At 37.8% G+C, this 27,395-nt stretch overlaps 1 protein-coding gene across 1 annotated transcript in view; it reads right to left on the reverse strand.

Annotated features, from left to right (window-relative positions):
• Positions 1-25,494, reverse strand: part of zgc:154142 (CUB and Tryp_SPc domain-containing protein) — a 51,219-nt gene extending 25,725 nt beyond the window's left edge. Inside the window, exons 1-8 of the mRNA XM_017463053.3 lie at positions 25,254-25,494; positions 17,609-17,745; positions 15,076-15,169; positions 11,979-12,119; positions 10,572-10,669; positions 3,648-3,780; positions 3,349-3,555; positions 479-700 (exon numbers count right to left, since the gene is read on the reverse strand). Of these exons, the coding sequence (XP_017318542.1) occupies positions 479-700; positions 3,349-3,555; positions 3,648-3,780; positions 10,572-10,669; positions 11,979-12,119; positions 15,076-15,169; positions 17,609-17,745; positions 25,254-25,389 (1,168 nt within the window). The 5' untranslated portion in view covers positions 25,390-25,494. The remainder of the gene's footprint in view (positions 1-478; positions 701-3,348; positions 3,556-3,647; positions 3,781-10,571; positions 10,670-11,978; positions 12,120-15,075; positions 15,170-17,608; positions 17,746-25,253) is intronic.
• Between the last annotated feature and the right edge of the window lie 1,901 nt (positions 25,495-27,395).

Here is a 27,395-nt window from a genome sequence, read left to right on the forward strand (position 1 = left end):
GGCAGGATTTGAAACCCCAACCCTGGAGGTGCGAGGCAAACGTGCTAAACCGCCTGACTGAAGAGATGTTCTAGCTAAAAAATAAATAAATAAATAAATAAAAACTTTTATTTTTAGTCACTTTGATTGAATTTTAGCATCATGAAGGCATAGCTCTCCTAAAATTGAATATATCCAGACTGTCTCAACCATATTTTTCCTAAATACCTCCCTAATTCTACATCCCCATGTACGTTTTTTTTTTTTTTTCAAATGACCCTAAATCTACATAATTTTATTTTGAATGAAACATTTTGGAAAATAATATCGAACACCTGCATTTAACACCTGTGCAAACTTTGAGTTGCTCTCCACTGAACAGCAACCGAATCACCCTGACTAATTATTTCACTGAAAGAATACTCGAAATGAATGTGAATGAACATGAAGATTAGACCAGATAGTGTAATGTGCACACTAATGATACGCCTGGTCTTACCCAGTGACTGCTGGCTGTCAGTGACGGTGAGTTTGTCCTGACTGCACTGTCCTGCTTCACCCACGATGGCTAAATCAGTGATGTGCAGTTTGACCAGAAAACCTTCAGGCACGTTGATGCTCCAGGAACAGTGCAGATTTGCAGGATATGCATTGGGAAAAGCCAGAGAGTGGATCTCGCCTTTCCGACCGAACAGATTCCCCTGAGAACCACATCCCGAATCTGTAGAAACAATAAGAAAACAAATGAAAAAATGTTTTTTTTTTAAATGGTGTGTTGTTATGTTATTTGGATAAATGTCATGTCTTGTGCTTCAAGAGTGAATTAGTAAACAGCACACAATCACTAACTGACAAATATTTGCAGTAAAATGTTTGTCTTTGTATTGTCCATATAAGAAAGATCACTAAATGTCATAGAGCTTTAAATATCAGTTCAGTATTCAGGTCTTTGCTCAGCAATCCCTAACTCATATTAGTCTTAGTATTAAGGAAAAAGTAAAGGCAAACAGAAGTTAATTTCATGAGGTGCCCTGCAGCAATTTTTGCAAGAGAGAGATTGCACGAAAGTCAATTTGGCCTCCGTCGCTAGAGTACTTCCATCAGAAAGTCAAACTACTCTGAGTTCAGAAAAGAAATGCACTCCATTATGTTCCATTACTTTGCTAATGTTTGTCAGGGTCTTTGGGTTTAAGGCTTCATTAGCTGGAGAAAACATGGAGAGGATTATTTACTCAGCTGCTGAGTAGGCAGTTTTGTGCTATCCAGGTTAACGATCCCCCACCAAAAAAGACACTTTAAGTCAATTAATCATGGGAGGAAAGTTGTTTGAATAACTAAATTGTGTAGCTACGAGCCTGGACATAACTAGCTATGAGGACGTGGAGATCTGGGCCTTGGGGTAATTTGGGTTGTTTTGTGTTGGGTTGATTGTTTTGGATATTTCCAGACTTCTTGTTGAGAGACATCTGACATACAGTAGCAAACAGTATGATATCAGTGTGTGTGTTTATGTCAGAACATAGGATATACATGTGAGTGTTGTTAGCCAAATCAGCTTGCTAGCTGCAGTAACGTACACTATTGTACCCAGTGTACCCGTGCATTTTTAATGTTTGCCTTTTCGGTAAACAGTCAGAAACAAGAAACAAGAGAGAAAATATCAAACAAAATATTTTGCTTAATTTACACCCGGTTATGAGAGTGAGCTATGAAAGTTGGGGGTTAAGGGGTCAATAAATTCCATCACTTTACATATATTACTACATATAGTTCACCCAGTATTTTTGCAAGCGACATTGTTCCATAATTTCCATTTTTTCCATACAAAACAGCTTACTATCATCTTCACATGATCTCCAAAATACTACACGAAATGCATGCCTTGTCCGATTGCAAAAAACGCCTACATTTTTCATGTAAAGTAAGACTACTGTAATCATTTACACCAGTCTGTTAATCTCTCCAATGACTACAGTGTCTGTCAGAATGAATTGTAAATCCTCCTCCTTATTTTCTCCTAAAAATAATGGGGGGAATTTAACAGCTCTGCTGACTGTGTTATAAATGTGCACTTACACATTTAACTTTTTTTTTTTTTTACCTCTTTTATCCTGCTTTATTATTATTCTTCTTTTTTATGAATATCTCTGTACGCTGTTTTTCTTCCAGAATTGGGCTGTGTCTTTGTATTAATGTTGTGTTGTTGTTAAAAATAGCATCCCTATTTGCATTATTATCCTTTTATAATCTTCTCCAGCGCTGTGAAATATCTCACCAGGTGGCGATAAACAACTGGATACCTGGATTTCCTGATTCTGTTGACTCTTAATTTGACTTCATATGTTAAATAAGACTTAGCAAAATGAATGTGTTTACTGTTTTAAGTCATTAGATGCGATAATGAGGCACATTAAAATAAATTAAACTAGAGCCTGAGTCCTGAATCTAACATTAAGGCTGTATGTTGTAATGTGCTTTCAGAACATTAAACTATCATTAAATTCTGGTTTGTAGATAAACTCAAGGGGGTGCAAACTTTTGCTCTCAACTTACATGCAGCTAACCTTTTTTATTTTAACTATTTATACATTTACTTTGGATTTTTACATCATTTTCTCTCAAGTTAGCCATTTCCAACAGGATGTCAGCCCCAGAATCTCTTGCTAAGGGCCACTTGCTGAGGGAATGCTATCCATAGCTTCGCCCTTTACATAATATATTTACGCTCCTGTACATCATTTTCCTTCAGGAAGACACATTTTTGAACATTTTGCATGTCTGTGATTGGTGATCCTCCATTTCTGTGAAAGTGTTCCGTTCTGGGCCACATTTATTAACAAATGCTAAAAATCTGGCTTGCGAGACGATTAGCAACCCACCCCTTAGCTATTTTCCCCTGTATGGCATGACCAGTCTGGGACAGTGATGGACAGTGATGGCTAACACATGCTTCCTCCAATGTTCCGTACAGCTTCTCATGCAACGTCACAAAGAGAACTCAAAGAAAACTCCCTCTTTAATATATGTGACTTTATTGTGATGATATTGCAAAGTGAATTATTATGATGTAAATACATCAGCACATGCATGCTGATACACATACTGCGTACACATACTGCAAGGGGGAAAGACTGGAGATGGTGTCAGAGAACCTCCTTTACATTATGCGATCAGGAAATACATCGGTAACGCTTCACAAGACTCACGTCGTAGTTAAGGTTCGCTTGTCATTTGTTCGTGATTAGTACATGCCTTAACTCATCATTGGTTCATATTTAAGTAATTATTAATTCAGGTATTAGTGCATCGTTATTCATGTACTGTTACTGTTACCGAGAAATCAGTTCAGAAAATAGGTTCAGCACTCACCTGTTGGTTCAGGGGTGGTGGATGGCCTAGTGTTGGTGGTTGTGATTGGTTTGGTGGTGGTTGTGGTTGTAATGGCTGGAGCACTGGCCACAGTGTAAACTGCACTGAAGCCCTTAGCATTGTGGCTTGAATCGCTTTTAAATCGCACCACCATTTCATTGTTACTGGACAACACTGGTTTAGGCACCTTGTTTCCACAGAAGTGACCTGAAATCGGTGATAATTTGATGTTGTTTAATGATTGCACCAATAAAGTATATGATGACAAGGATCATTTGTTGCTCTCTACGGTGACTCACCAAGTTTGGGAGCACTGACACCATCTGAACGACCTTCGAAGACGTCTACAAAGTCAGCGCAGGAGTCCGGGACCAGGTCAAAGGCCGTAAACGTGAGTAGAACCTTTTCTCCATGAGGGACTGTTATCCTCCACTGTGGAATTAAAACACAGGAGAATACAATTCTTCATTTATTTCAACACTTAACTGATCTAAAAGAACATCGCTGTAAGCAATCAAGCTTTTTAATGTTCTAAGATATGGTGGGCTGTTTAATCTTACTGTCAATGTATAACTACTGCATAAGGAGGATTTGGGAATGTAAATGAATTCAAGTATGTTAAATGTTCTAATGTCCATTACAAGACAAAGTTCTCGAATCTGATTGGTCAGAATGGTGATAATCAGTGATATGTTGACGTTTTTGTAAGGCGACGTTTATTTAACGTTATGGAAAGAGTCTCCGGTGTCAGTGTCACTTTGCAACAGACGTTTTCCACCAGCGGAAAGTCTTCAGGACAGAGGAGATTTTACACTTACCAATTTCTCATGGTAATTGCCTTGACAAGCGTATTGTTGGCAAATTGACCTGGTATTAGAGGAATAAAACAGTTTGGGACGTGCTGCTATAGGAAATAATCCACTTTGGGGTGATAAAATATTACAAAAGCCAGTTGTGGATTACTTTCCTTTAACAGCATGAAGAAAGTGTTCTAGTCCTTACATACTACTAGACGGGCATTGTGTTTAAAAATTAAGCTTAAAGCAAGCATCAAAGACAAAGCAAAAACGACCAATGAATAACAGAGTGAAACTGCCTGTCCAGAAATCTAGTCATTAACTGGAGATGACATCATTTACTCACTTAAGGATCAAAGCTTTAAATCTTTAAAATGTTATGTACGCTCCGTAGCATCCTGTAGCATAGTAGAAAACTATTGGCCGTGCTATCAGTTCTGCTGAGGAATCACGTTGTGTACAGTAAATGTAACCCACAGGACGTAGTAACTTGCACCAGTTTTGCTCATTTGGTCTTCCTGTACTGCAGATCTCATTGTTTTCCTTCTCTAACACACCTGATTCAATTCAATTGTTCATCATTAAACTCTTCATGAGGTTAAAACGGTGGTAAACAGGAACAATCAAAGCCCATAAAATAACAACGAAACGCCATGAACTTTTTTGTTTTCAATCCAGTGACTGTGCCTTGCTCCAAAATGCTCATTCGGTTTTAAGTGAAAATAGACAAACGTGTAGAGAGCCAATCAGATGCAGCCATCGATTCTGAATGTACAATACATACAGTATCAGTTGCTACCATGGCGGTAGGTGAAGCATCTGAGGCTGTGACTGTACCATGCTCAGTGCTCAAATATAACTCATTTGTTCTCTCCTGTGGCATGTGAAGGCGTTCATTAGTGCCAGTTCATTTGAATCTGTCATGCTAATCAAAGTTGATGGAATTTACTTTGACAGCAATGATGGATGGCCCTGATCATGAACTGGAACTGGAATAAGTTAGAAATCCTCCAGTCCCAGTCCTAGATGCAGAATATTTTCACAACAGTGTTAACCAAGATATCCTGTGTGCTGTACGTGTGGAAAACATTTTGTTATGTTAGATATTCGAAATTCCATTTATATAGTAATTTGAGCAATATTCTAAACTAGCTATGTGTTAGCATGTTACCACTATGCTAGAAAATGGAAAAATGCTAAATGTTTGATTACTAATTGAACAAGGTGTGTGTGTGTGGGGGGGCACGGTGGGTCAGTGGTTAATACATTTGCCCCGCACATCTGCAGATTTGAATCCCACCTCCCTGTGTTTGTGGAGTTTGCATGTTCTTCCCGTCCTTCTAGGGTTTCCTCCAGGTACTCCGGTTTCCTCTCTCAGTACAACTACATGCGTTGTCAGCTGATCAGCATTTTCAAAATGTCTGTAGTGTGTGAACGTGTGTGCAATTTTGCTCTGCGATGGCTTGGTACCCCATCCAGGGTGTCTCCCGCCTTGTGCCCTGGGATAGGCTCCAGGCTCCCACACGACCCTGTGTAGGATAAGTGGTATGGAAGATGGATGGACTGATGGATGAACAAGGTAGAGGATTGTCTAAGGGCTGTGATGCAGCTTGCTTTTAATCCACAGTAAATTATTGACTTATTAAAGAATGACACATCATACATTTTATCCATCTGCACCTACCTTTAATGTTGTGGAACGTCTGGAATACAAGTTCATTCCTGTTACCATTTAGGTTATAAAACATATGAAAGAAATAAGACAAAAAAGGTCAGATTTAGCTTAACGAAAAAACACAAAACCACTTCCTGTGCTGCAAAAGTTAAAAAAAATAGTTACAGCTTTACCTCTGATTGTTACAAAGCACTAACACTGGAGACTCCTTCCATAAATTCCATTAACATCTTCTCAAAGAAATCTTTACTACAACTTATCAACCCTATAACTTATCAAACATATAATGAGAATGAGTCTTTATCTCATACAGTATACATATATGCACAGTGAAATTCTTTTCTTCGCTTACCCCAGCATCTCAGGAAGCTGGAGTCAGAGTGCAGGGTCAGACATGATACAGCACCCCTGGAGCAGAGAGGGTTAAGGGCCTTGCTAAAGGGCCCAACAGTGGCAGATTGGTAGTGCTGGGGCTTGAACCCCTGACCTTCTGATCAGTAACCCTTCTGAGCCTTAACCGCCAAGCCACTACTAGCCCCTCTGGTGGTGTAAATTTGTTTATGCAGCGCATCCACCAGACAATGCTCTGTGTAAATGGTTACTATAGAAACGATAATATATTAGAAAGATCGCACGAACACCGCGTGAACTGGAATCTAGCAATGTTAGCAATATTTCTAAGTCTTAGTATAATATTTGTCTAATCAGAATGCAAGAAAATTGTTGAGCCTGTTTCTAAGCTAAATGTTTAATTAGATATAAAACAAGGTAGAGGATTGGTTTAGCTCTAAACATTCCTGCTGTATGCAGGACATTTCCAAACTGTACTGTATTTGCTTCATCGTTGACGCGGTGATGTATATAAATAACACCAGATTCGTTTTCATTGACGACTTCGCTTCATTACAGGTTGTACACGGAGCAGATGCTCGGTGTTTGCGGCTAGTGAAAGTGACGCCATGTCCTGCTCAGGGCCATGACAACAGCGATCTGTCTGCATACAACAGATTTCACCTGGGAATTGAACATGCCGCTCAATGATTGCTGGCCCATTACCTTAATCGCTAAACCAATCTGCCTTACACACACACACACACACACACACACACACACGCACGCACGCACACACACACACACACACACACACACACACACACACACACACACACACACACACACACACACACACACACACACTCTCTTTTTCTCTCTCTCACTCTTCACTACCTCACACACACAAGAATTACCATCCAATTATAAACCCAGTGACTGCAATAGTGATTCAGATTATCCTGCTTTGTATGCACCCTTATGTTGCCGCGCATCCGTCTGTTGTACTGCAGCTTGACAGACTGACTGCAGATTAGCCGACGTGGGCTCTACGCCCGGCCAGATGGAGCCACCGAGCAGCAGAGAAGCTCCCGAGGATCCAAACTCCATAATCAAACAAGCTCATGTCACAATCGCCTCAAAGGGATGGGGTTTGTTTATTTATTTATTTATTTATTGCTTGAGGAAATGTGACTGAAATAGCTAATCACTTTCACACTTCACTGCCAATATTCACAATATTACAGTGACCAGTACAAGGATAAAGGCACGGTTCCACAGAGGATCCAGAACCTTCTGAGGAACTAAAGTATTTTTGAATAAGAACTACAGTAAATTTAACTGTAGCAAATTTGAAAAGTTACTACAGGAACTCTGAACATTATCTAAAATATCAGACACAAATTGTGCGAATGCAACATTTTAGCTGTTCAAGCACAGCAGTAAAGTTAACGTGGAGGAGGTTGTGTTTGAAGATGTCTTACTGTTTGTTTATTGGTTGGTTTGTTTGTTTTTCAAATGTAATAATTATTTTAATCAAGCTTTTAATCCAGCTGCATGCACTTGATTTTATGACATTTTTGCAGGCAATGCTCCATATGGAGTCATGAGCCGATAAACAGTTATTTGATTTGAAGTCAGGAAAAAAAAAAAAAACAATAAGGGAGCGCTGCTATAGGAAAGTAAACAACAATGGGCTGGTGTAATGGGAAGCAAAGTTACTGTTCCCACTCCAAGGTTCACATTTTTCCTATAAATATCACGTCTTCAAGTGTTTTCCTCTTATAACACAGCAATTTGCCAATGGTTACAAATTGTATTTATTAAAGAATGACACATTCTTACTTTTTAATTATTTTTTTCCGCTATCAATCAATCATTCAATCAATCAATCCATTTATTTATACAGCACAATAAAAACAACAGTAGTTGACCACTGTGCTGTACAACCATAATAAAAGAAACATCACAAAGATGCATCAATACAACTATGCTGTACAGACCGCAACGCAAGATAAGAAATACATCAAAGCACATTTATAAATTCATACCTTCAGACTCTAACAACAATTGTAAGCCTGCACAAAAAAAAATGATACGTTTTTAACTTTGATTTAAATTCTGAGTCTGTCTAAATTGATCTGAGAGATATCAGTAAAATATTCCACAGTTTGTGTCCAGCAATAGCAAAGGCACGGTCACTGACTTCACGAATTCAGACCAGAGCTTGGGACCATCAATAATCTCTCAGATCAGATCAGGTGACCTTAGACGTCTAACAGATGTATTTGCACTCAATAGGTCAGAGAGATAATTCGGTGCCAGGCCATTCAAAGCTTTAAAAAAACAACAAGTAGGATTTTAAAATCAATTCTGTGTTGGACAGGTAACCAGTGTAAAGAGAATGAGACGGGGGTGATGTGTTCATATTTCCAGGTACAAATCAAAAGTCTAGCAGCTGAATTTTCAACAGATTGTAAAAAATTAATGTAAGATTGGCTTATCCCGATATAATGAGTTTCAGTAGTCGAGTCGAGATTCAACAAAAGCATGAATCACTTTCTAAAACTCTACAAAAGATTTTTAAAAAAAAACTCTTAACCTTGGCTAGGTTAAACTATTAAACCACTGCATTTATCTGTTTGTCAAATTTCAGTGCAGAATCGAATGCAACACCCACATTTTTCACAGAGGGTGTCTTTTCTTAAGATACCAAATCTCCCAAATCATAATTTAAGTTGCCTAAAATATCCAGCAGGCAAGCGGATAAGGACTTCAAGGGCAGATAAATTTGAGTGTCATCTTTAGCAATGAAATGACACCCCATGTCTGTTAAAAAAAAAAGTCTCCAAGGGAAGCATATATATTAAGAACAGAACAGGGGCCAGAATGGAGCCTTGAGGAACCCCACAGGTCAGAGTGGATTTGGACGGTGAGAAAAAAAAAAAAAGGTTCTATCATCCAAATAAGATTTAAACCAATTTAGAGCACAACCTTTAATGCTCGCACTTTGTGATCATGTGAAATAAGAATACTGTGGTCTACGGTATCAAACACAGCACTTAAGTCTAAAAGCAGACGAATCACAGAATCCCAGTTATCGCAGTTATAGCAGATTCTATACTGTGGTGTTTCCTAAACTCGGACTGGAAAGTTTCAAAAGTACTACTTAAAACTTTGCAATTCAATTAGAACAGGCTTCTCTAAAACTTTAGAAATAAAAGATAAATTGGAAACTGGTCTAAAATTAGATAATCGAGTCGGATCAAGGTTTGATTTTTTAAAGCAGGGGTTTAACAGTTGCATGTTTAAGGTATTTTGGAACAATCCTTGTAAGAAGACATTTATTTATTATTGCTAAAAACTCGGCCCAACAACATCAACACCTTAGGGATAATATCAAATGATTGCGGATAATATCAAGTGATTGTGGATAATATCATATGGAGACATGGTAGGCTTTAACTGCTTAATTATATCTTTAAATGAGCTTAAAGAAATCGGCTCAAATTCTTTTTTTAAAAAAAAGCGATATACACCAAGGAGGATCAGATGGATCATAGTTTGAAGGTACAATTTATCCGTTATTTTATCTCTGAAAAACTTTAGAAAACATTCCCATACTGTACTTAGAATGCAGCTTTGACTGCTTTCTGATATCTGTTCGGTGAGTCATTTAATATTTCAAAGTACACTTGTAACTTTTCTTTTTCCAATTCCGCTCAGCTCTTCGACAAGCCCATCTTAGTGCCTGTGTGGTGTTATTTAACCAAGGATAAGACTTAGGTTTTTGCTCTTTTATTCTCACTGGAGCTACACATTCCAAGATGTCAGTACAGATAGAATTAAACATCATAAGATGCTCTTCTGCATTTAATTAACTGGAAGGGCAATCAAGATTGTATGTTTGTCAAGCCTCCTTAAAAGACATGGAAAAATGATCACTAGATGTAGAACTGAGCATATGAGTCCAGTGTACTGGCTTCTGGGATTTGGATATTTCATTTTAAAAAAGCAGGTAAACATAACAGGCTTATGACCAGAAAAGCTTGTTGTAGAAAATGAATCAACACCTTTTGAGAATTCAACAGTGCTGTGTTATGATAGGAACACTATTCTTAACCTAGATCATTTAAAAATATAGTCAAACCACATGACAGGACTTTTATGGTACCTCATATAGCGAGAGTCATGGTAAGCATGTCTATCGTTATTTACTATCTTATTTGTTTATCTATTTTTAGGAGCAAATACTAAAAGGTTTATGATAAACTATTTCCTGCACATTCATGAACAGTTTATGCCAAAGTCATGGATGGTCATGTCACTCATATACTAATGATTTAGATGTAGAGAAAAAAACAGAGGTGGAAATGAGTAAAAAAAAATAATAAAAAAATAAGGAAATTATTTGAGCATACCTGGTACACCACACCATTGTCATAGTTCTTCTCCGGGAAGCCAGGGGTCATTAGGTCCCCATGGTCACCCTGCAGAAAGCCACCAGCTCCTACAATATCTAGAATGAGGGGAAGAGAGTGGTTCAGAAAGTGGGTCAGATTGATGATGTGGAGATATCTAGCTCTACGTATACTCATAGTGTCAGAGGTGGTTCCTCTCACTCTCCGTACCTGCCTGATTCATCCTTATGTTCTACTTCTGCCCTTCTTATTCACTTTCTGCTGGCTCAACAGTTAACACTCTGGGTTACTGACTAGAAGGTTCAAGCCCTAGCACTGCCAAGCTGCTATCAGTGGGGCTTTGAGCAAGGAACATAACCCTCTCTGCTCCAGGGCCACCGTATCATGGCTGTCCCTGCCCTCTGACCCCAGCTTCCTTACAAGCTGGGATATGTGAAGAAAGAATTTCATATGCTGTAATGTATAGGTGACAAATTAAGCTTTGCATTCCCAAAAACCAGACTCAGTGGTTAATCTCATCTGGATACTGTAGGTTTATATCTAAGAACTGCTGCTGTAATTATTCATATGCACAATCTGTTCACAATCTACGCCTGTATACTGTAATGATTTATAATCACATTACCCAGTGTCATCCAGAGCATCATGGGTTCCTTTCTGAGTCAAAGTTTGTTCCTCATGCCATCTCAGGAAGTATTTTTCTCGCCTCTAGCTTCCTCATTAGGGATCTAAATCTACATCCATAAAGCCGCCTGTGAGAATGTCTACTGTTAAACGTGCTATACAAATAAAAATGAATTGAGTTTTATGAATCCCATCTCCCTTCTGCATCACTGATGCAGCTGCTGGTATTCTAGGTCAAATACAACAGAGGCACACTTCGCCCTCCCTCAATCCTCATGCTGAACAGAGTACAATTATTTTATTTTCATTATCGCTCAGACATAAAATCATTCCAAATGCAGTCAGGTAAAGCTGATATGTTCAAAATAACTCCAGCCCTGGGGACATAATGGGGTCTTCAAGATGGCACCGAGTACGGCCACCATGCTCCCAGCTCCCAAACAATGTTATTTTTACCTCTGTATTTTATTCTGCATATGAATATTTCTGTGTATTTCTGTATTTTATTTCCCTTTACCTCTACCTATTCTTATTTAACTGACTGCTTTGTTGGAGTGCTACAGCTTAGGAATTTCACTCACTTTTTATCCCTAAGTATACTGAAATATGACATTATACATTGAAGTACAATATTAAACGATTATCATTCGTGATCAAAAATCGGATCAAATGTGTTAAAGCAGACGAAGCAAGACCCTTTCTTTGAGCAAGAGGTCCCTGTAAGGGTAAATAGCACTGTTATGCAGTTGAGTAAACATTACATATTATATTTTAATCAATTACCATTAACTGTGTTAGGGTCCACAGCACGGTACACAGCTTTGAATCCTTTGTCTGTGTTTCTGTCATTTGTGTTGAAATGCACCATCAAACTGCTTCCCAGAGACACTATCGGCTTAGGCTTGGAATAACCGCAGTATTTCCCTGCAAAAGAAACCCCCCAAAAAACAAAAACAATAAACAATAACAAAATGGCAGATCCATGGTAAAGCATGAATAAATAAAAAAAGTACTTCAGGAATTGAAGTAACATTATGTATAGGGTTTAAATGGAAAGTAGTCATTGCTTCAATCAAAATGTCTTTGTTTCTTTTAACTTGTTTTGGAGAAAGAGAAAGAAATGGCATGGAACAGATTTCGGGGGGGGGGGGTGCGGGATGGGGCACAATAGAACAAAACTATCAGAGATATTGCTCTGTGACTCATTCAACAATTTAATATGATCTACTGCTACAATGTTCCAATAAAATCCCACTCCAGCAAATCTGAAAGTTTCAATGAAATGACTCAGTCCTCCTTAAGATGTGGAGGACGGCACTGACTCCAGTTTAGTTAGGATGGATGGTTTAATGTGGAACATTCCATCTGACCCAGAATCCCAAGTGGTTTGTGGTGGGGGACTAATTTGGGGCATGACATCAAAGCGCAATCTTCTGAGCCTTGGAGTCAGGAGGACTGAAGCTGTAGGGCTGGGGGGAAGTGTGTGTGTGTGTGTGTGTGTGTGTGTGTGTGTGTGTGTGTGGCTCCTAAGTTGGTCAGAGCCCGCAATCAATATTTTAAAAGTATCAGTATCCAGAATACTCAAATCACAATATGTCTCAATTTTAAGAAACCTTTGTAATTGCTCAGTTTTACGGTTGCCAGTGAGAGATAAATTGCTCGTCTAATTGTTTTGTTTTATTCTAAAATGAGAATCATCTCAAACCACATAAGAAAGCACAGTGTCATTTTTCCCATAGATATATAATGCCTAAGAACTACTTATCAAGATTCAGAGCACAAACTCTGTTGGATCTGGCGAATGATAATCGAAGACGCAGTGTAATGATCTAGTCGTAAGTGTATTGCAGCATGGCGCCATATTTTAATCCTGGGTTTCATACTTTATTGAATATTTTATATAAAATTATAAAGAGAGGGTGTATAAATGTGTAGGAGCCTTGGGAAACCCCTTCACGTGGTTAAGAGGACATTTTCTACTACATGTAGTTCTAAAAAGCTATTTCCTGAACTGAAAAATGTTTCAGAAAAAAAGTTCTAGCATTTGAAAGCGAAGAAGGAGAATATTGCCTTTAATTTATGCCATAACAACTGTGCCTCTGATAAGGATTATGTCCATTTCTGGCATGTACTCATCCAATAACATCAGCAAAGCATATTATTCACTGTGATTGCTTCACTCAGAGTGTGTTTGTTTCTCATTTTTCTTTTTTTGGGGGTTGGAGAAAATTTACAAGATTTGACACATCTGTACACAGACTGACTGCATTTATTAAACTGGCTTTTAAAAGCCAAGGTAAGATTAAAAGGTAAATAAAAACATTGTCACCTAGTTTTTTTCTTTCTTTCTTTCTTTCTTTTAAGCTTAGGCGTCAAAATACATTTTGTGAGAATTCAGCCCCAGCAACATGTGACGGGTTTTCCCAGATGACCACACTTATACGAGTACACTGCATGAGCTGTGTACTGTGCTGCGCTCGACTCAATCTAACCAGCTACTGTCCTCATCAAGAGTTATTCACCTTCACTGCTATAAAGGTACAGTAATGAAATGTTTCAGAGCTTCTAACTTTATAAAATAGTTCTAATTGGATGGGAAAGTGCATCCGCCGTGTGTGTGCGGCGCTTGCATGTTCTCCCCATGCTTCAGGGGTTTCCTCCAGGTACTCTACTGGTAGAGCGGGTCGTCCACTAATCGTAGGGTTGGCGGCTCGATTCCTGGCCCACATGACTCCACACAACGAAGTGTCCTTGGGCAAGACACTGAACCCCAAGTTGCTCCCGATGCCTTGCATGGCAGCTCTGCTACCATTGGTGTGTGAGTGTAAGTGTGTATGGGTGAATGAGACACAGTGTAAAGCACTTTACTCTGGTTTCCTCCCCCTGTCCAAAGACATGTGCTGTAGGTTGATTGACATTTCCAAATTGTACATAATGTGTTAATGAGTGTGCATGTGTGCGATTGTGCCCTGAATGGGTCGGCACCCCATCCAGGATTTCCAAAACCTTGTGCCCCAAGTTCCCTTGGATAGGCTCCAGGCTCCTCCATGACCCTGTGTAGGATAAGCTGTATGGAAAATGGATGGATGGATGGATGGATGGATGGATGGATGGATGGATGGATGGATGGATGGATGGATGGGAAAGTGTTAAAATTCCCTTCCACTATTCATTCATTTGTATAGAATTTGAAAAATATATCCATCCATATCCAGGTTTCTGTACAGCTGCTTGGTGACAATGTCTGTTGTTGAAAGGGCTGTATAAATAAAATCGAATTGAACTGAACCAACAAAAAAAAAGAGAAATAAAATAAGTAAAAATTAAATCAAATGAAATAAACTATTGCATGATACAAAAAATGCATTGATCCATGCTGAAGTTGTTAAAAAGTTGGACTACCAATAAAACTAAGATTTAATGCTCTGTATATACTGTATAGTCTGTACTGCTGTGTTTGAATAGTGAGCCTGCACTTGTGTGATATGCGTGATTTGTGTGAGGATTTGTGGAAACTCCGTATTTGAATACTACTCAAAATCTTAAGACTGAGCTATAATCCTCGAAGACCTCCGAATTAATTCTCTTGGCAAAATAAACTTGAAACTGCACACCCAACTGGCATGGCCTAAAAACATTGCATTTCCCTGGAAGAGCAAAGACTAATGCACACTAAATCCTTCACACAGTACAGAGCAGTATGTGTAAAAGCCAAACCTGAAGATGATCGATACGTACGGGTGGATGTTCCCTAGCCTACTGATTTCCTCTCACTCCTCATCTTCACTACTGAGGGAAAAAAAAGCTTTCGCTTGACTACACTCCTGCCTAAGAACATTACAGGCTAAAATAAGAAGTTAGGATATTGTAGGATTCTCACCGATGATCTCTATCTCATCCTGGAGTGTGAGGGCATCTGCGCTGCATGTGCCTGAGTCCTCAAGAGAGAAGTCTTGGAACCACAAAGCGATCACCTGGGGAGATAAACACATGCAGGGTGTTTCTGGAAGGCTTTAGCTAGTTTAATTAAACAGAAGATGGATGGAGGTCGCGTTCACGTTCTCTCAATCTGTACATTATCTGTTTTCCATATTTCTAATTAAAAATTAGCCTCAGCTACTTGTTTTTATCACTCAAAAACAAATGATGATATATTTTCTATGTAGCTTTAATACGTTTGCTTTAAAGGTAAATCATCTAATTGCAAAAGTGCCATCAGACAATTCTCTGAGCATTACAGTTTCAACCGTCATTAAGGTCAAAGTCCATACAATTTTATATATTTGATATAAACTTGAAATGAAAATCCGTTTTAGAAATTTGACACTTCTGCTGGATTAGCGGTTAGCACGTTTGCCTCGCACCTCTGGAGTTGGAGGTTCAATTCCCTCCTCAGCCCTGTGTGCTGGGTTTGTACAGTATGTTCTCCCTGTGCTTCATGGGTTTCCTACTGGTACTACAGTATCCTCCCCCAGTCCAAAGACATGTGTTGTAGGCTGACTGGCATTTCTAAATTGCCCATAATGTGGCACCTCGTCCATGTTGTCCCCCATCTTGTGCCCCGAGTTCCTAGGGATAGGCTTCAGGTTCCCTGAGACCCTGTGTCGGATAAGTGGTATGAAAAATGGATGGATGGATGGACCCCTGTGGTTGCAGGGGCATGGTCGAATGCTGCTCATGAATGGAGGGCGGAGTCTGAGGGAAGGGGTGTACACCGGTGCACATTGTTCTATTTATACACTGTTACTGCGTCCCAATTCGCCTACAATCCATCCTAAATAGTATCCGAGATTAGAATGAGTGTGTCCCAAATCATAGTATGTTGAAATGAGTATCCCAAAGGTACCTGGATGATCTACTATTTCCGGTAGATTTTCAAAGTGTGGATCTTTTTCAGCTAATTTTGCCCACGACTCCTTGTGCGAGGGAGGAGGAGTTTTGTAAAAAATAAATAAATAAATAAATAAATTAATTAATTAATTAATTAATTAAAAAATTAAAGAACACATTTTAGAGAAATGCAAATGAAATGTGGAAAAATAAATCAAGGGAATGATAAGTTAAATTATAATAGTATAAATTCTATAAGGAATAATGAATGAAGAAACGCACCAAGGAGTTAGTTTACAGTGACATTGTGCATATCTAGGCAACTACGTTCTCTTCAGTTACGTGACGTGTTAGTATGTCCCAGAACTTCCATATTCTTTTGCTACACACTCAAAAGTATGTACCTTTTCTTTACAAAAAAGAGTACAGTATAAGTAGACGAATCGGGACGCAGCATGTGTGTCTTGCAGTGAGGCATGAAACACACAGCAGAGAGAGAGAAAGAGAGAGAGAGAGAGAGAGAGAGAGAGAAAGAGAGAGAGAGAGAGAGAGAGAGGGAGGGGCAGGGGTGCAGAGGAATGTGACTTTCTGACAGCCTCCTGCTGAGCTTGTGTCTGCTCATTCAAATTTTGATGTTTTTGTTGATGTCGAATTATTCCAGTTAACAGAGTTGCTGAGCTGAAAAGCTAAAAAAAAACCTAAAATAAATGTAACACTGATCTCTCTCTCTCTCTCTCTCTCTCTCTCTCTCTCTCTCTCTCTGTCTCATGTATGCATCCTGAGTCCTTGTTCTCTTCATGTCCACCAGGGTATTATTTAACATTACAGCATCTCTTTTTGCACTTTAGGTCTTCAGATCCAACAACACAACAGATGTAGCATGTAAAGGTTTGCTAATTAGTTGATGTATATTTTAGTGTTGCATGTAGTAAAATGCTAAAAATTTTGCCTCTGAGACCTCCTTTAGGCTCTAATGTAAAATGTAATGGGTACTGTTTTGACTCATCCATGGGTACGGTTTTGACTCCTCCATGGGTACGATTTTGACTCGTCCATGGGTACGGTTTTGACTCCTCCATGGATGGGTACGGTTTTGACTCCTCCATGGGTACAGTTTTGACTCCTCCATTGGTACGGTTTTGACTCCTCCATGACTTCATCGTAACTCCGTCTATCAGATATTTCTATCCAACATTACTCTTCTGAAAATACATTAGAAACCATCACACTACAAAATACCATTACAGACCATCATCTAACTATTAAAACCATTACCATTGTTGGTCCTTAATGGTATCCAGTAAACATAACATGCCACCAATAGAAGGCAACAAATTACAAGTAGGTACCCGAAAGGACCATTACAACCAAGGCTTCCATTAAAACCAATACAATTCCCATTAAAACCATTAAAACCATTACAAATTCCATGAGGGTTTTATATTGTATTTTTCAGCAGGGTAATAAGACCCAGTCGGCTGTTTGTTTTTGTGAGTCTCTAAAATCTGTATTTTAATAAGTTAGCTTTTACTTGACCTCCTTGACCCTTCTTTTTCAGTCTCCAGACTCTTCAGATTGCCCACCTTTTTGCTGTCCACAGTGATGGTCCAGCTGCAGCTCTTGCCGTTGTCATAGCTGCTGGGGTAATTTTCGCTGCTGAACTCCCCCATCTCACCATTCAGCTGCACCGGAGTCCCACATCCTGAACCCGACACGATCCCTGCACACAGCCGATCGACATCAATGAGGTCAATCATAAGTGTGAATTATAATTTATATCTCACTGGTCAGAAGGTGTTGTTTAATTGTCTATAACAGCAGCTTTTACGTTAGTGACGGCTGCGCTTCAAATCACAGGGTTATCGTAACGCACATTCTAACGTACACATGGGTAGCATATGGTGAAGTTCTCTGTAAGGAGGGGTTTGTTGAACATTTATAGATTCACTGCCACCCTGACCTGGATGCAGCAGTTACTAAAAATGAATGAATGTCTCCATTGTCGGTGCTTTGTAACTGTCAAAGCTAAAGCTGATCCTTTACGTTGTCTGCCACAGGAAAGTCTAAAGACAGGAATTTTTGCTTTCGATTGCTCAGTAATATATCAAGCTGCATTTTTTTGTCATATTTACTTAAACAGAAAGTGAAGGGGTGACTGTTTATAGCTGTTATAACACAACTTGCTTCATATTAAATGTAATTAAATGTTGGTCATTAATAAATAAAACGTCACAATTGTTTAGCAAATTGCTGTGATATTAGATGAATAAAACTTGCTGAAATCTGAAAATATTAAACGTTGGTGTGGGAATAGTAACTCTGCTTTGAGGTTGACTATTTTCCTATAACAGAATGACCCTGTCATTCTGAATAAAGTGTTTTATTGCTTACATAGTAGATTATGAAATAAGCTATATGACCAAAAGTTTATTGGCATCTGACCATCACACCCATGTGCTTACTGAACATTCCAAGTCCCACTTTACTCTAATAATGTCCTCCACTCTTCTGAGAAGGCTTTCTTCTAGATTTTGGAGCGTAGCTGTGGGGAATTGTGATCATTCAGCCATAAGAGCATTCGTGAGGTCAGGCACTGAAGTGCACCGGGGAATTGTCATACTGGAACAGGTTTTGGCCCCTTAGTTCAAGTGAAGGGAAATTATAACGCTATTCTGCTATGCTAATTGTGTGCTTCCAACATTGTAGCAACATTCTGGGGAAGAATGGATGTCCGTAAACTTGGATGTCCAAGTGTCCGTAAACTTTTGGCTCAATGGTGTATAAAATGCCAGCAGGTTATTTATACATACACTGGCTTTTATAAGCTTGTACATAATTTGGCGTCAAATTAACACACATTTAAGGTTCAAGATCAAAGCCTGTTCAGCGAATGTGTAGTGATGAGTCCTAAAGAACAACACAGCAACAGTTTCACTTCCTATTCTGTTACTTTATCCTCTTATAGTTTTAATAAACAAAAAGAATTATGGGTTTTGTGGTTCCATTATACGTAGGTTCTACATTTTGAGTGTGTACCACCTGAGGCTGAACTGTACAGTATAAAACTGCAGTATAAAGCAGCAAGACAGGAGAAATCATTTCAGCAGTTTTTCTAGCTGTTCATTTTGACTGAAAATGAAAGCATCAACAGTGCAGAATGAATGCTGCGGCTCAGAATGTCTTTTCATTGATTTGGGATTTTTTAAATGGCGCTCAGGTGCTTTTGGCAGGTTTTCTTTTTTATAGTCTGTTAAAAGAGGTTGTATATGAAATGTACGATGCAGACAGATGGTCTGTTATACGTTGTCCTGCTTTGCAGAGTTTCCACTATAAAATTTATAGATTATCTTATCTAAACTAAAGGCTATATTTATGATTTATGTCAGACAGTAAATTAAACTTTAAAAAATGTGCACTGTTGAGATTGCTCCTGGCAGATCTTTATTGGATTATTTCTTTGTGCAAGTTGATTTAACTCACGCTTTTCAAGCCTACTCGACAGCAGCACAGAAAAAGGCTAGAGTGCTATTATTTTAAACGTACCATTTGCCATAAAATCTGTTTTCTACTCTACTAGATTAAAAGACTGAGGATATACATTACTATAAAGTAAACTGTGATGTTTGGCTAAAGAAGTTAAGTGCAGTAATGTATACAGTGTGTTTTTTTTAACAATACAGCATTTTGTAAAACCAAAAAAAAAAAAAAAAAGTTTAGATTCAGTATTAATGTTGAATCTGACTATAAGACAAGAGATTTTTCCCATGATTCACTCATTTTCACATGTAATTCTTGACATTATTAATTTATTTTTAAAATATAAATCTGATTTAAAAAAAAATTAATGTGATTCTTCTACATGATTCATTTGCTTTTCATGTGATTCTTTTCCACATGATTCATTGCTTTTCAAATGTCATTCTTCCACATGATTCATTGATTTTCACGTTTGATTCTTCAACACGATTCATGTATTTTCATGTGATTCCTTTCAACATGATTCAGTGCTTTTCAAATGTCATTCTTCCACATGATTCATTGATTTTCACGTTTGATTCTTCCACACGACTCATTTATTTTCATGTGATTCCTTTCAACATGATTCATTGATTTTCATGTTTGATTCTTCCACACGACTCATTTATTTTCATGTGATTCCTTTCAACATGATTCAATGCTTTTCAAATGTCATTCTTCCACATGATTCATTGATTTTCACATATGATTCTTCCACACAATTCATTGATTTTCACGTGATTTTTCTGCATGATTCATTTATTTTCACAAGATTCTTTTCCACATGATTCCTTGCTTTTCAAATGTCATCCTTCTACACGATTCATTGATTTTCACATGTGATTCTTCCACATGACACTTTTACTTTCATGTGATTCTTTTCCACTTGATTCATTCATTTTTACATGTGACTCTTCCACATGATTCATTTCTTTCCAAATGTTAGCTTTTTCACCTGTAGTGCATGTGGTTTAATTTGCACATGTGATCACAATTCTTGACTTGATGTGTTTACTTGAGATCATATGTGCAGTTTCAGGGCATAGCGTGATGAGTTGCATACTCACAAAATAATTACTCACAAAATCATGTTTCTTATACCACAAAACGTCCTGCCTGCAGCACATTATAGAAGAGAGTACTGCAATTTAATTGATTATGTAAGGATGACACGCCACATCATCTAACCGTAAGTGAAAATATCCTGCAGTGCTGACAAGCCCCAAGGGTGTGATTGTACTCTGAAGAGATTATAAATTCATCTCATATTAGTCTCCTATTCTGTCATTTCCTAATTCTTAATTCTTACAGGGTCCAGAGTTCTGAAAGGAAAGGAAAGGTTTTGTTCTTCTAAAACTTGACCATGAAACATTGAGTATGTTTAGATTCAAAATTCAAACTGGGGAATGGAAATGCCGATGTAGTTGAAACGAATCAATCAATAAATCATTAAACAAATGAGTTTCCTAAGAGCAGCATGGCTGTCCTTTCTGGAACAAGCTAACCTACATAGTGATGTTTCCCTTGTGTACATCTGTGTCTCTGAGTCTGTCAGTGTGAACTGTGGCCAGTTGCTGAACACATCAGTGCCACTCTTGTCAGCCTGAACCCTCTGAAAAATGACTCTCTTCTCCTGCACTTGATGGATATACGACACGAGAGAAGGCTCCAGAACGTTCTTGCTGCATCTCACCCTCGGAAGTGTGAGGCGATGTTTTTGTTTTCTCACAAGAAAGATGTTCTGGAAAGCTCGAAGTGATAATAAGTGTGCTGCAGAGCTGGAAATTTTTTTTGCATTGATTCATGACAAAAGCTGTCATATTTAGGGAGGCATCAATACCATTTATTTTTAGACCAAGTATGAGTACAAGTACATGTTTTTGCTACTTGTCAATTCTGATTGTGGTACTGAAAGGAGCTACCTACTTAGCATTAATCATTTTATTTCGCTTTATTTGGGTTGCTGTTGTGGGCTGCCACAAATGAATTCCTTGTGCTGAGATGTATGCTTAATGTTATTTATGTTATGGCATTTAAACAGTAAGTTTAATAAAGACTAAGCTGACCTGAGCATGCAGAGAAGTGTCAGCGAAAGTAGTCAATAAAAATGAGCGCAGTGTGCCGTGAATGTGTGCGTGCTCAGTGCTCGCAGAAGTGAAGTGCTCTCATTTGACATCGCATTCATGAAACCTCTGCTCATTTTTAATGACCACGCTCGCTGATACTGCTCTACCACTCTGAAAGATGCGTGTCAGATAACTTGTGTTGTAGGCAAATGCTGTAATTCTTCCTTTTTTCATATTTTGCTTTAATGCTTTAACTGATTCGCTTAAATTTGACAGATCGCTGTCATTTCAAGTCGTTTCTTAATTAGCGCAGCAATGTACACAGGGCTTACGTCACATAGTAGTATCACCCGGTATTGGATGGTGTCACACCAGTACCTGATACCAGTATCAGTATTGATGCATCCCTAGTCATGTTCTTAAGTAAAGATTTGTCTAACACCACTGAGATCTCAGTTTGAGCCAATTCAATCAATCTCACTTAACCTGCTTGCTCTATACATGTACTTGTCTTACTGTAATCTCACTATTACAAGTTGACCAGTGGAGGATGAGTTCCTTTACTGAGTACTCTCAAGATGTTTTCCTAACATTCCTAGTTCCACTGTAGCCTTCAGATTTCTCATTAGAAGTCAAGAAGTGGTAGAACTGTTCCTCTAAAACTGCTTCGTGGCAACGATTCCTCCAGGAACACCGGTTTCCTCCCCCAGTCCAAAGACATGCGTTGTAGGCTGGTTGACATTTCCAAATTTTCCATTGTCCATAGTGTGTAAATGTGTGTGTGATTTTGCCCTGAGATGGGTTGGCACCTCGTCCAGGGTGTCCCCTGCCTTGTACCGTGACTTCCCTGGGATAGGCTCCCCATGACCCCATGTAGGATGAGCGGTATCCAAAATGGGTGGATGAATAACATTGACTAACAAAAATAAAGTCAATAGCAGACTCGTTAAATATATTGCCATAATGATAGAGATTGGAAGTTAGCCAATTTTTGTCTTACATGCGAGTGTCACCCACTATAGTATACAAGACAGAAACCCCATTTGTGTTACATTTATAAGGGAACATTGTACACTATAATGTATATAACAAGGAAAAATCACTACACCGAAAAATATCAGTTAGATCTTTGACATCTCTTGATCTAACACATGCATTGATAATGTATTCATTTTAACTCCACCCCTTTTTACAATTATTTCACTCTGTGCCAGGTTATCTGCGATTTATATGAAAATGAACATAAAATGTTGCAAATATATATATATATATATATATATATATATATATATATATATATATATATATATATATATATATATATATATATATATATATAATGCCTTATATTTACACAATGATCACTATAATTTAGAACCACAACATTGTTACAATCTATGAATAATCTCTAGAACAGTTTCGGGTCGTGTGTTTTTAGTATTTAACATCGGATAATATTCCAAACACACTCATCATTACCTATAACCAAAGTAAAAACACACTACTTGTATAACTCAGTATATCTTTGGGGTCATCACACATTTTATTCCAATTCAGTAGATTGGGATACATCTGTAATCTATTCAGATTTCTTTCCTTTTTTACAGTATTAGCTGAATGCCAGCACTGTCAACATAGATTAGTGTTCATTAAGCCAAAACCCATTTTAAATATGGCTTCAGGCCATTGTAATTAAGTTAGTCCTTGCTGAAGGGAGTGAAAGTGCAGCACTACAGTAATATCTAAACTCGGGTCATTTAATTATTTTCCTAAATGAGATAATAGATCAGATGTCCCTGGAGTTAATGAAGCTAGCATGGGGTAGCCTATCGGCCAGGATTATTCACAATTTTTACTCTTTGGTTTAATCTATTGATTTGGGTTGTATGTTACATAGAGGTGTTACTAGAGTTGGTACTCTGATACTTCATATACTTCATACATTATATATATATATAAGAGCAGTTACTAGAAAAGAAAGGTATTTTTGCAAATAAATCAATGAACATGAACAATGAACACTAAATATATTATCTACAGCAATACAGTATGTTTCATAACGTAACTTCACTCTTTAGATCTTCAGATCTTTATAGAAGCATCGAGGTGGCATGGTGGTTATTTTAATTAATATATTGAGCTCACAAACTAAGCATCTCCTGGCCACAATTTATTATGTTTTCATCAAAGTTGAGTTCTTAACTTAATGTGTTGTAGAGCATCATACTTAATTATTTAGTGGAAACTGATGGGGGGAGTTTATTCACTTGAAGAATTCAATGACGTAGGTGACGTACGGTGACCTTACGGTGAGCTAATGGTGTACCCAAAGACGTAAAGCCAAGGACTCCAGTATGTCTTCATACGTCTTTTAAAAATTAAAGAGTCATCTCCATGCCTAGGTTCTTGTGGTTAAAATTGATTCCTCTGTCTTATCTATATTAAAATGTAGTTGCTAATGGCTACATGTTAAACATTTTAAAGCCACATAATAGAACTTAATTCATGGCCTCAATATATTGATTTATGGCCACACCTTATTTAAAAAATACAAACCATAGCCACTAAAGTCACAGATCTAAAACACAAGTTCTAGTGTTTGAGATTAGTATTGTAGAATTTTGTTGTTTAGCACATAAATCATACATATCCAGGAGTGAAACCTTGTGGTCGGTGTTTCCTATATAAATATATATTACAGGATATTGTTTATATTATATTATTTTATTTTTTGAATTTTTGACCAGGATTTTTTATACCATTTTATCAATTATGGTCAGAATGAGAACAGACAAAAACTGTTGTTGTTGTTTTTTTAAAAATTAAATAATAATTTTCAAAAATAATTTTGCTTACTTATTGGATATATTCTAAAATAAATGAAACAATTTTTCATATAACTTTCATTCATCTTCTGGTCAGGGTCACAGAGAATCTGAAGCCTATCCTTGGACGTCTATCCTTTAGAGTAGCCAGTAGAGGTGGGATGAGACTGAAGAACCCAAAGGAAACCCACACAAACACTTGGAGAACATGCACAGTTCTGCACAGATAGTCACCTGAGCTCAGGGTCAGACTGGGGACCCTGGGGCTGTGAGATCCAGTTTGTAATATAATGTATAATAGAAATAAAATGTGGCATACATGCATATATTTTCTGGAATTAAACCTGATTTTTTAAAAAGGCCAGTGAGTGCAGGTACATAATACATGTACCTAATAAAGTGGTCACCGAATACATTTTTGAAATAAATTCATTCATTAATAATGAATGAATGTAGGAGTATGAGTGTGTATTCTGCGATATACTCTATCTCTGCTGTGTATGTATGTCAGTATCGCATCAATATTGTGATCATTTGTTCTGATCCAGTATTATGCACATTGTTGGTACTACACCTATAGTGTATCTGATTGTAGTTGATTTCATTTTTTAAATTCGATGCTCTTTAATCACTGATTTAAGTTTTTCACCATTTTTATTTGTAAGTAGTTTCTTTTTATAACACTTACGGCTAAAGAAATTGATGAACTTATTGCGATTTTCCAATCTGGCTTGCACTTTTCAGTTAAATATCATCAGCCCTGGGTATCACAATACATTTTTCAGAGTAATTATCACGATATGATATTTGGAATATCTCACCTCCTCCATTTCCACCAGTCGAGCTGTTGGCCCCGGTGGCGTAAACCACAACCAAGCCGATGCAGGCTGCAGTCATGGCCACAAACAGAAGAATGAGGCTCTTCTCCAGGGAGGTCAGGCCAAACCTTAATGGCATCTTGCTCTTCTTGCTTTTCCTCCCACAAGTCGTCTTCAGGTGCCCGCGTAATGCTGCTTTCCCACATAACTACCCCATGTTTATAAATGTCGCTCCATGTTGAACTTTGTAAGGCTGTACTTTGTTCTCTGGTACGCTGGCAGGCTGCATCTGCAAATCTCCTGCTGGTGATAGTGATCTCTCGTTACAATCAGTCCTAGAGCTTTTGAGCATTGATAGCGTTGTGTGAGTTCAGTATGCGGTTTAGGATGGGATCTGTGCTGCAGTCTGATTTATATTTACATTGTAGTATCAATAGAAAATGATTTATTTTGTACCATTTCTGTTCAAATCCTAAACCAGATTTCACAGCAGGTTCTCTTTGAACTTTTCGCCCCTTTTTTTTGGTCATCGAGGTCATTTTACATGTCTACAACATGGACTTATGTGGAATCCATGGAATCTTTTCTCAGTTCAGATGATGTTCTTCTGATAATCTGATGAAGCCCCTTGGATAAGTGGTGAAATATATTTATTATTCATCTAACACAAGTCCAGCGAGTGGAGGTAAAAATTGTTGGAGATAAATTTCAAGGTTCAAGGTGGGTTGCAAATGAGGCCGCGCTTAGGGGTACATTCAAATGCTTATTTTTGAATTTAGCTGTCAAGGTGTTTCCAGGTGGCTTTCAGTTCATACAAAAACACCATTTTAAATCCCATTTTTACAACGAATAAAATGCCACGCTAACCTTCACTGGACAGGAAAAGACCACAAAACCCAAAGCTGCAGATTGCTCGAAAATTAATGAAAAATACAACATAAAGTGTCTTTGTAAGGTGTTGAGCCAACATGAATCACCAGAACCAGTTTCAGTGCACCATGATATCTCTGGAACTGTACTGGAGGGATAAAAACCCTCAGTTGGGTTGAGATGTAGTGAGTGTGAAGGCATGAAGGCATATCATATCATTTACATCATCTTAATACTCATCAAACTATTCAGTGAGCTCTCATGCCATTAGATGGAGGTGGAGTCATCCTGAAGGATTTTATATTGATTTGCAGTGACACTTCACTCAAAGAGGAGCCAAACCATCCCAGCACAATAAATAAACGCCCCTCACATCATTCACAGAGTCACCGCTTTTCCTTTAATTCATCACACGTCTCTATCTAACTAGCCTACTAATGCAATAGACTAATTAATGTGATTTAGCAATATTAAATATCATGATGGCTCCCAAGAATAAAACCTCCAAACTCAAATGTACTATTTAATTAACTCCTAATATCTAATATCTAGCGGGAGTGCATATTGTTTTATTTATTTATTTTTAAAATATTGTTATTATTATTATTATTATTATTATTATTATTATTATTATTATTATTATTATATGTCTTTAGTTCTCACTTTGCTATTTCTTAAGGTTGTTAAAGCAGGCATTTTATGTTATGCCACATAATGACATTAATCCGAACAGGGTGAAAATAAAGGCATGGTGATTTTATAAGATGGATGATTGTTTATAAGATGATGAATGTTTATAAACCAGTTGAAGAGAATTCCCTCGCACGCCCTTTCAAATGAACTCATACTGTATATGACAGCAGTTATTCAACATTTTTCTTCCAGGGACCCCTTCACATATTAAAAAATAATAATAATAATAATCTGCAGGACCCCTCAGTACAGATTAATTTAACAAACATATCATATAATGTCTATATGTGTATAATGTCTGTATTATGATTTTGGCTGTTTAGCCATGGAGCTTTTTTAATTTCTGAACTTTTCCAGTCATTTTTATTTAAACTGTCATTGGATTCAAGCTGACTTTTCTAGACCTACTTGCTTTTGAGTTTATGCTGTTTGGATTAAAGCTATTCAATTCAACTGACCAGACAAACAGGCTTATAACTATAAGAATGTAATGATAAACATAATAACTTTGAAAATTCTCAGGATTTTGATTTCCACCACTGTTACTATATTAAGTTCGTAAATCGTGCCTGTGTGGTGTAT

This window comes from Ictalurus punctatus, chromosome 3, assembly GCF_001660625.3.
Source record: "Ictalurus punctatus breed USDA103 chromosome 3, Coco_2.0, whole genome shotgun sequence".
In the NCBI taxonomy this organism is placed as follows: Eukaryota; Metazoa; Chordata; class Actinopteri; order Siluriformes; family Ictaluridae; genus Ictalurus; species Ictalurus punctatus.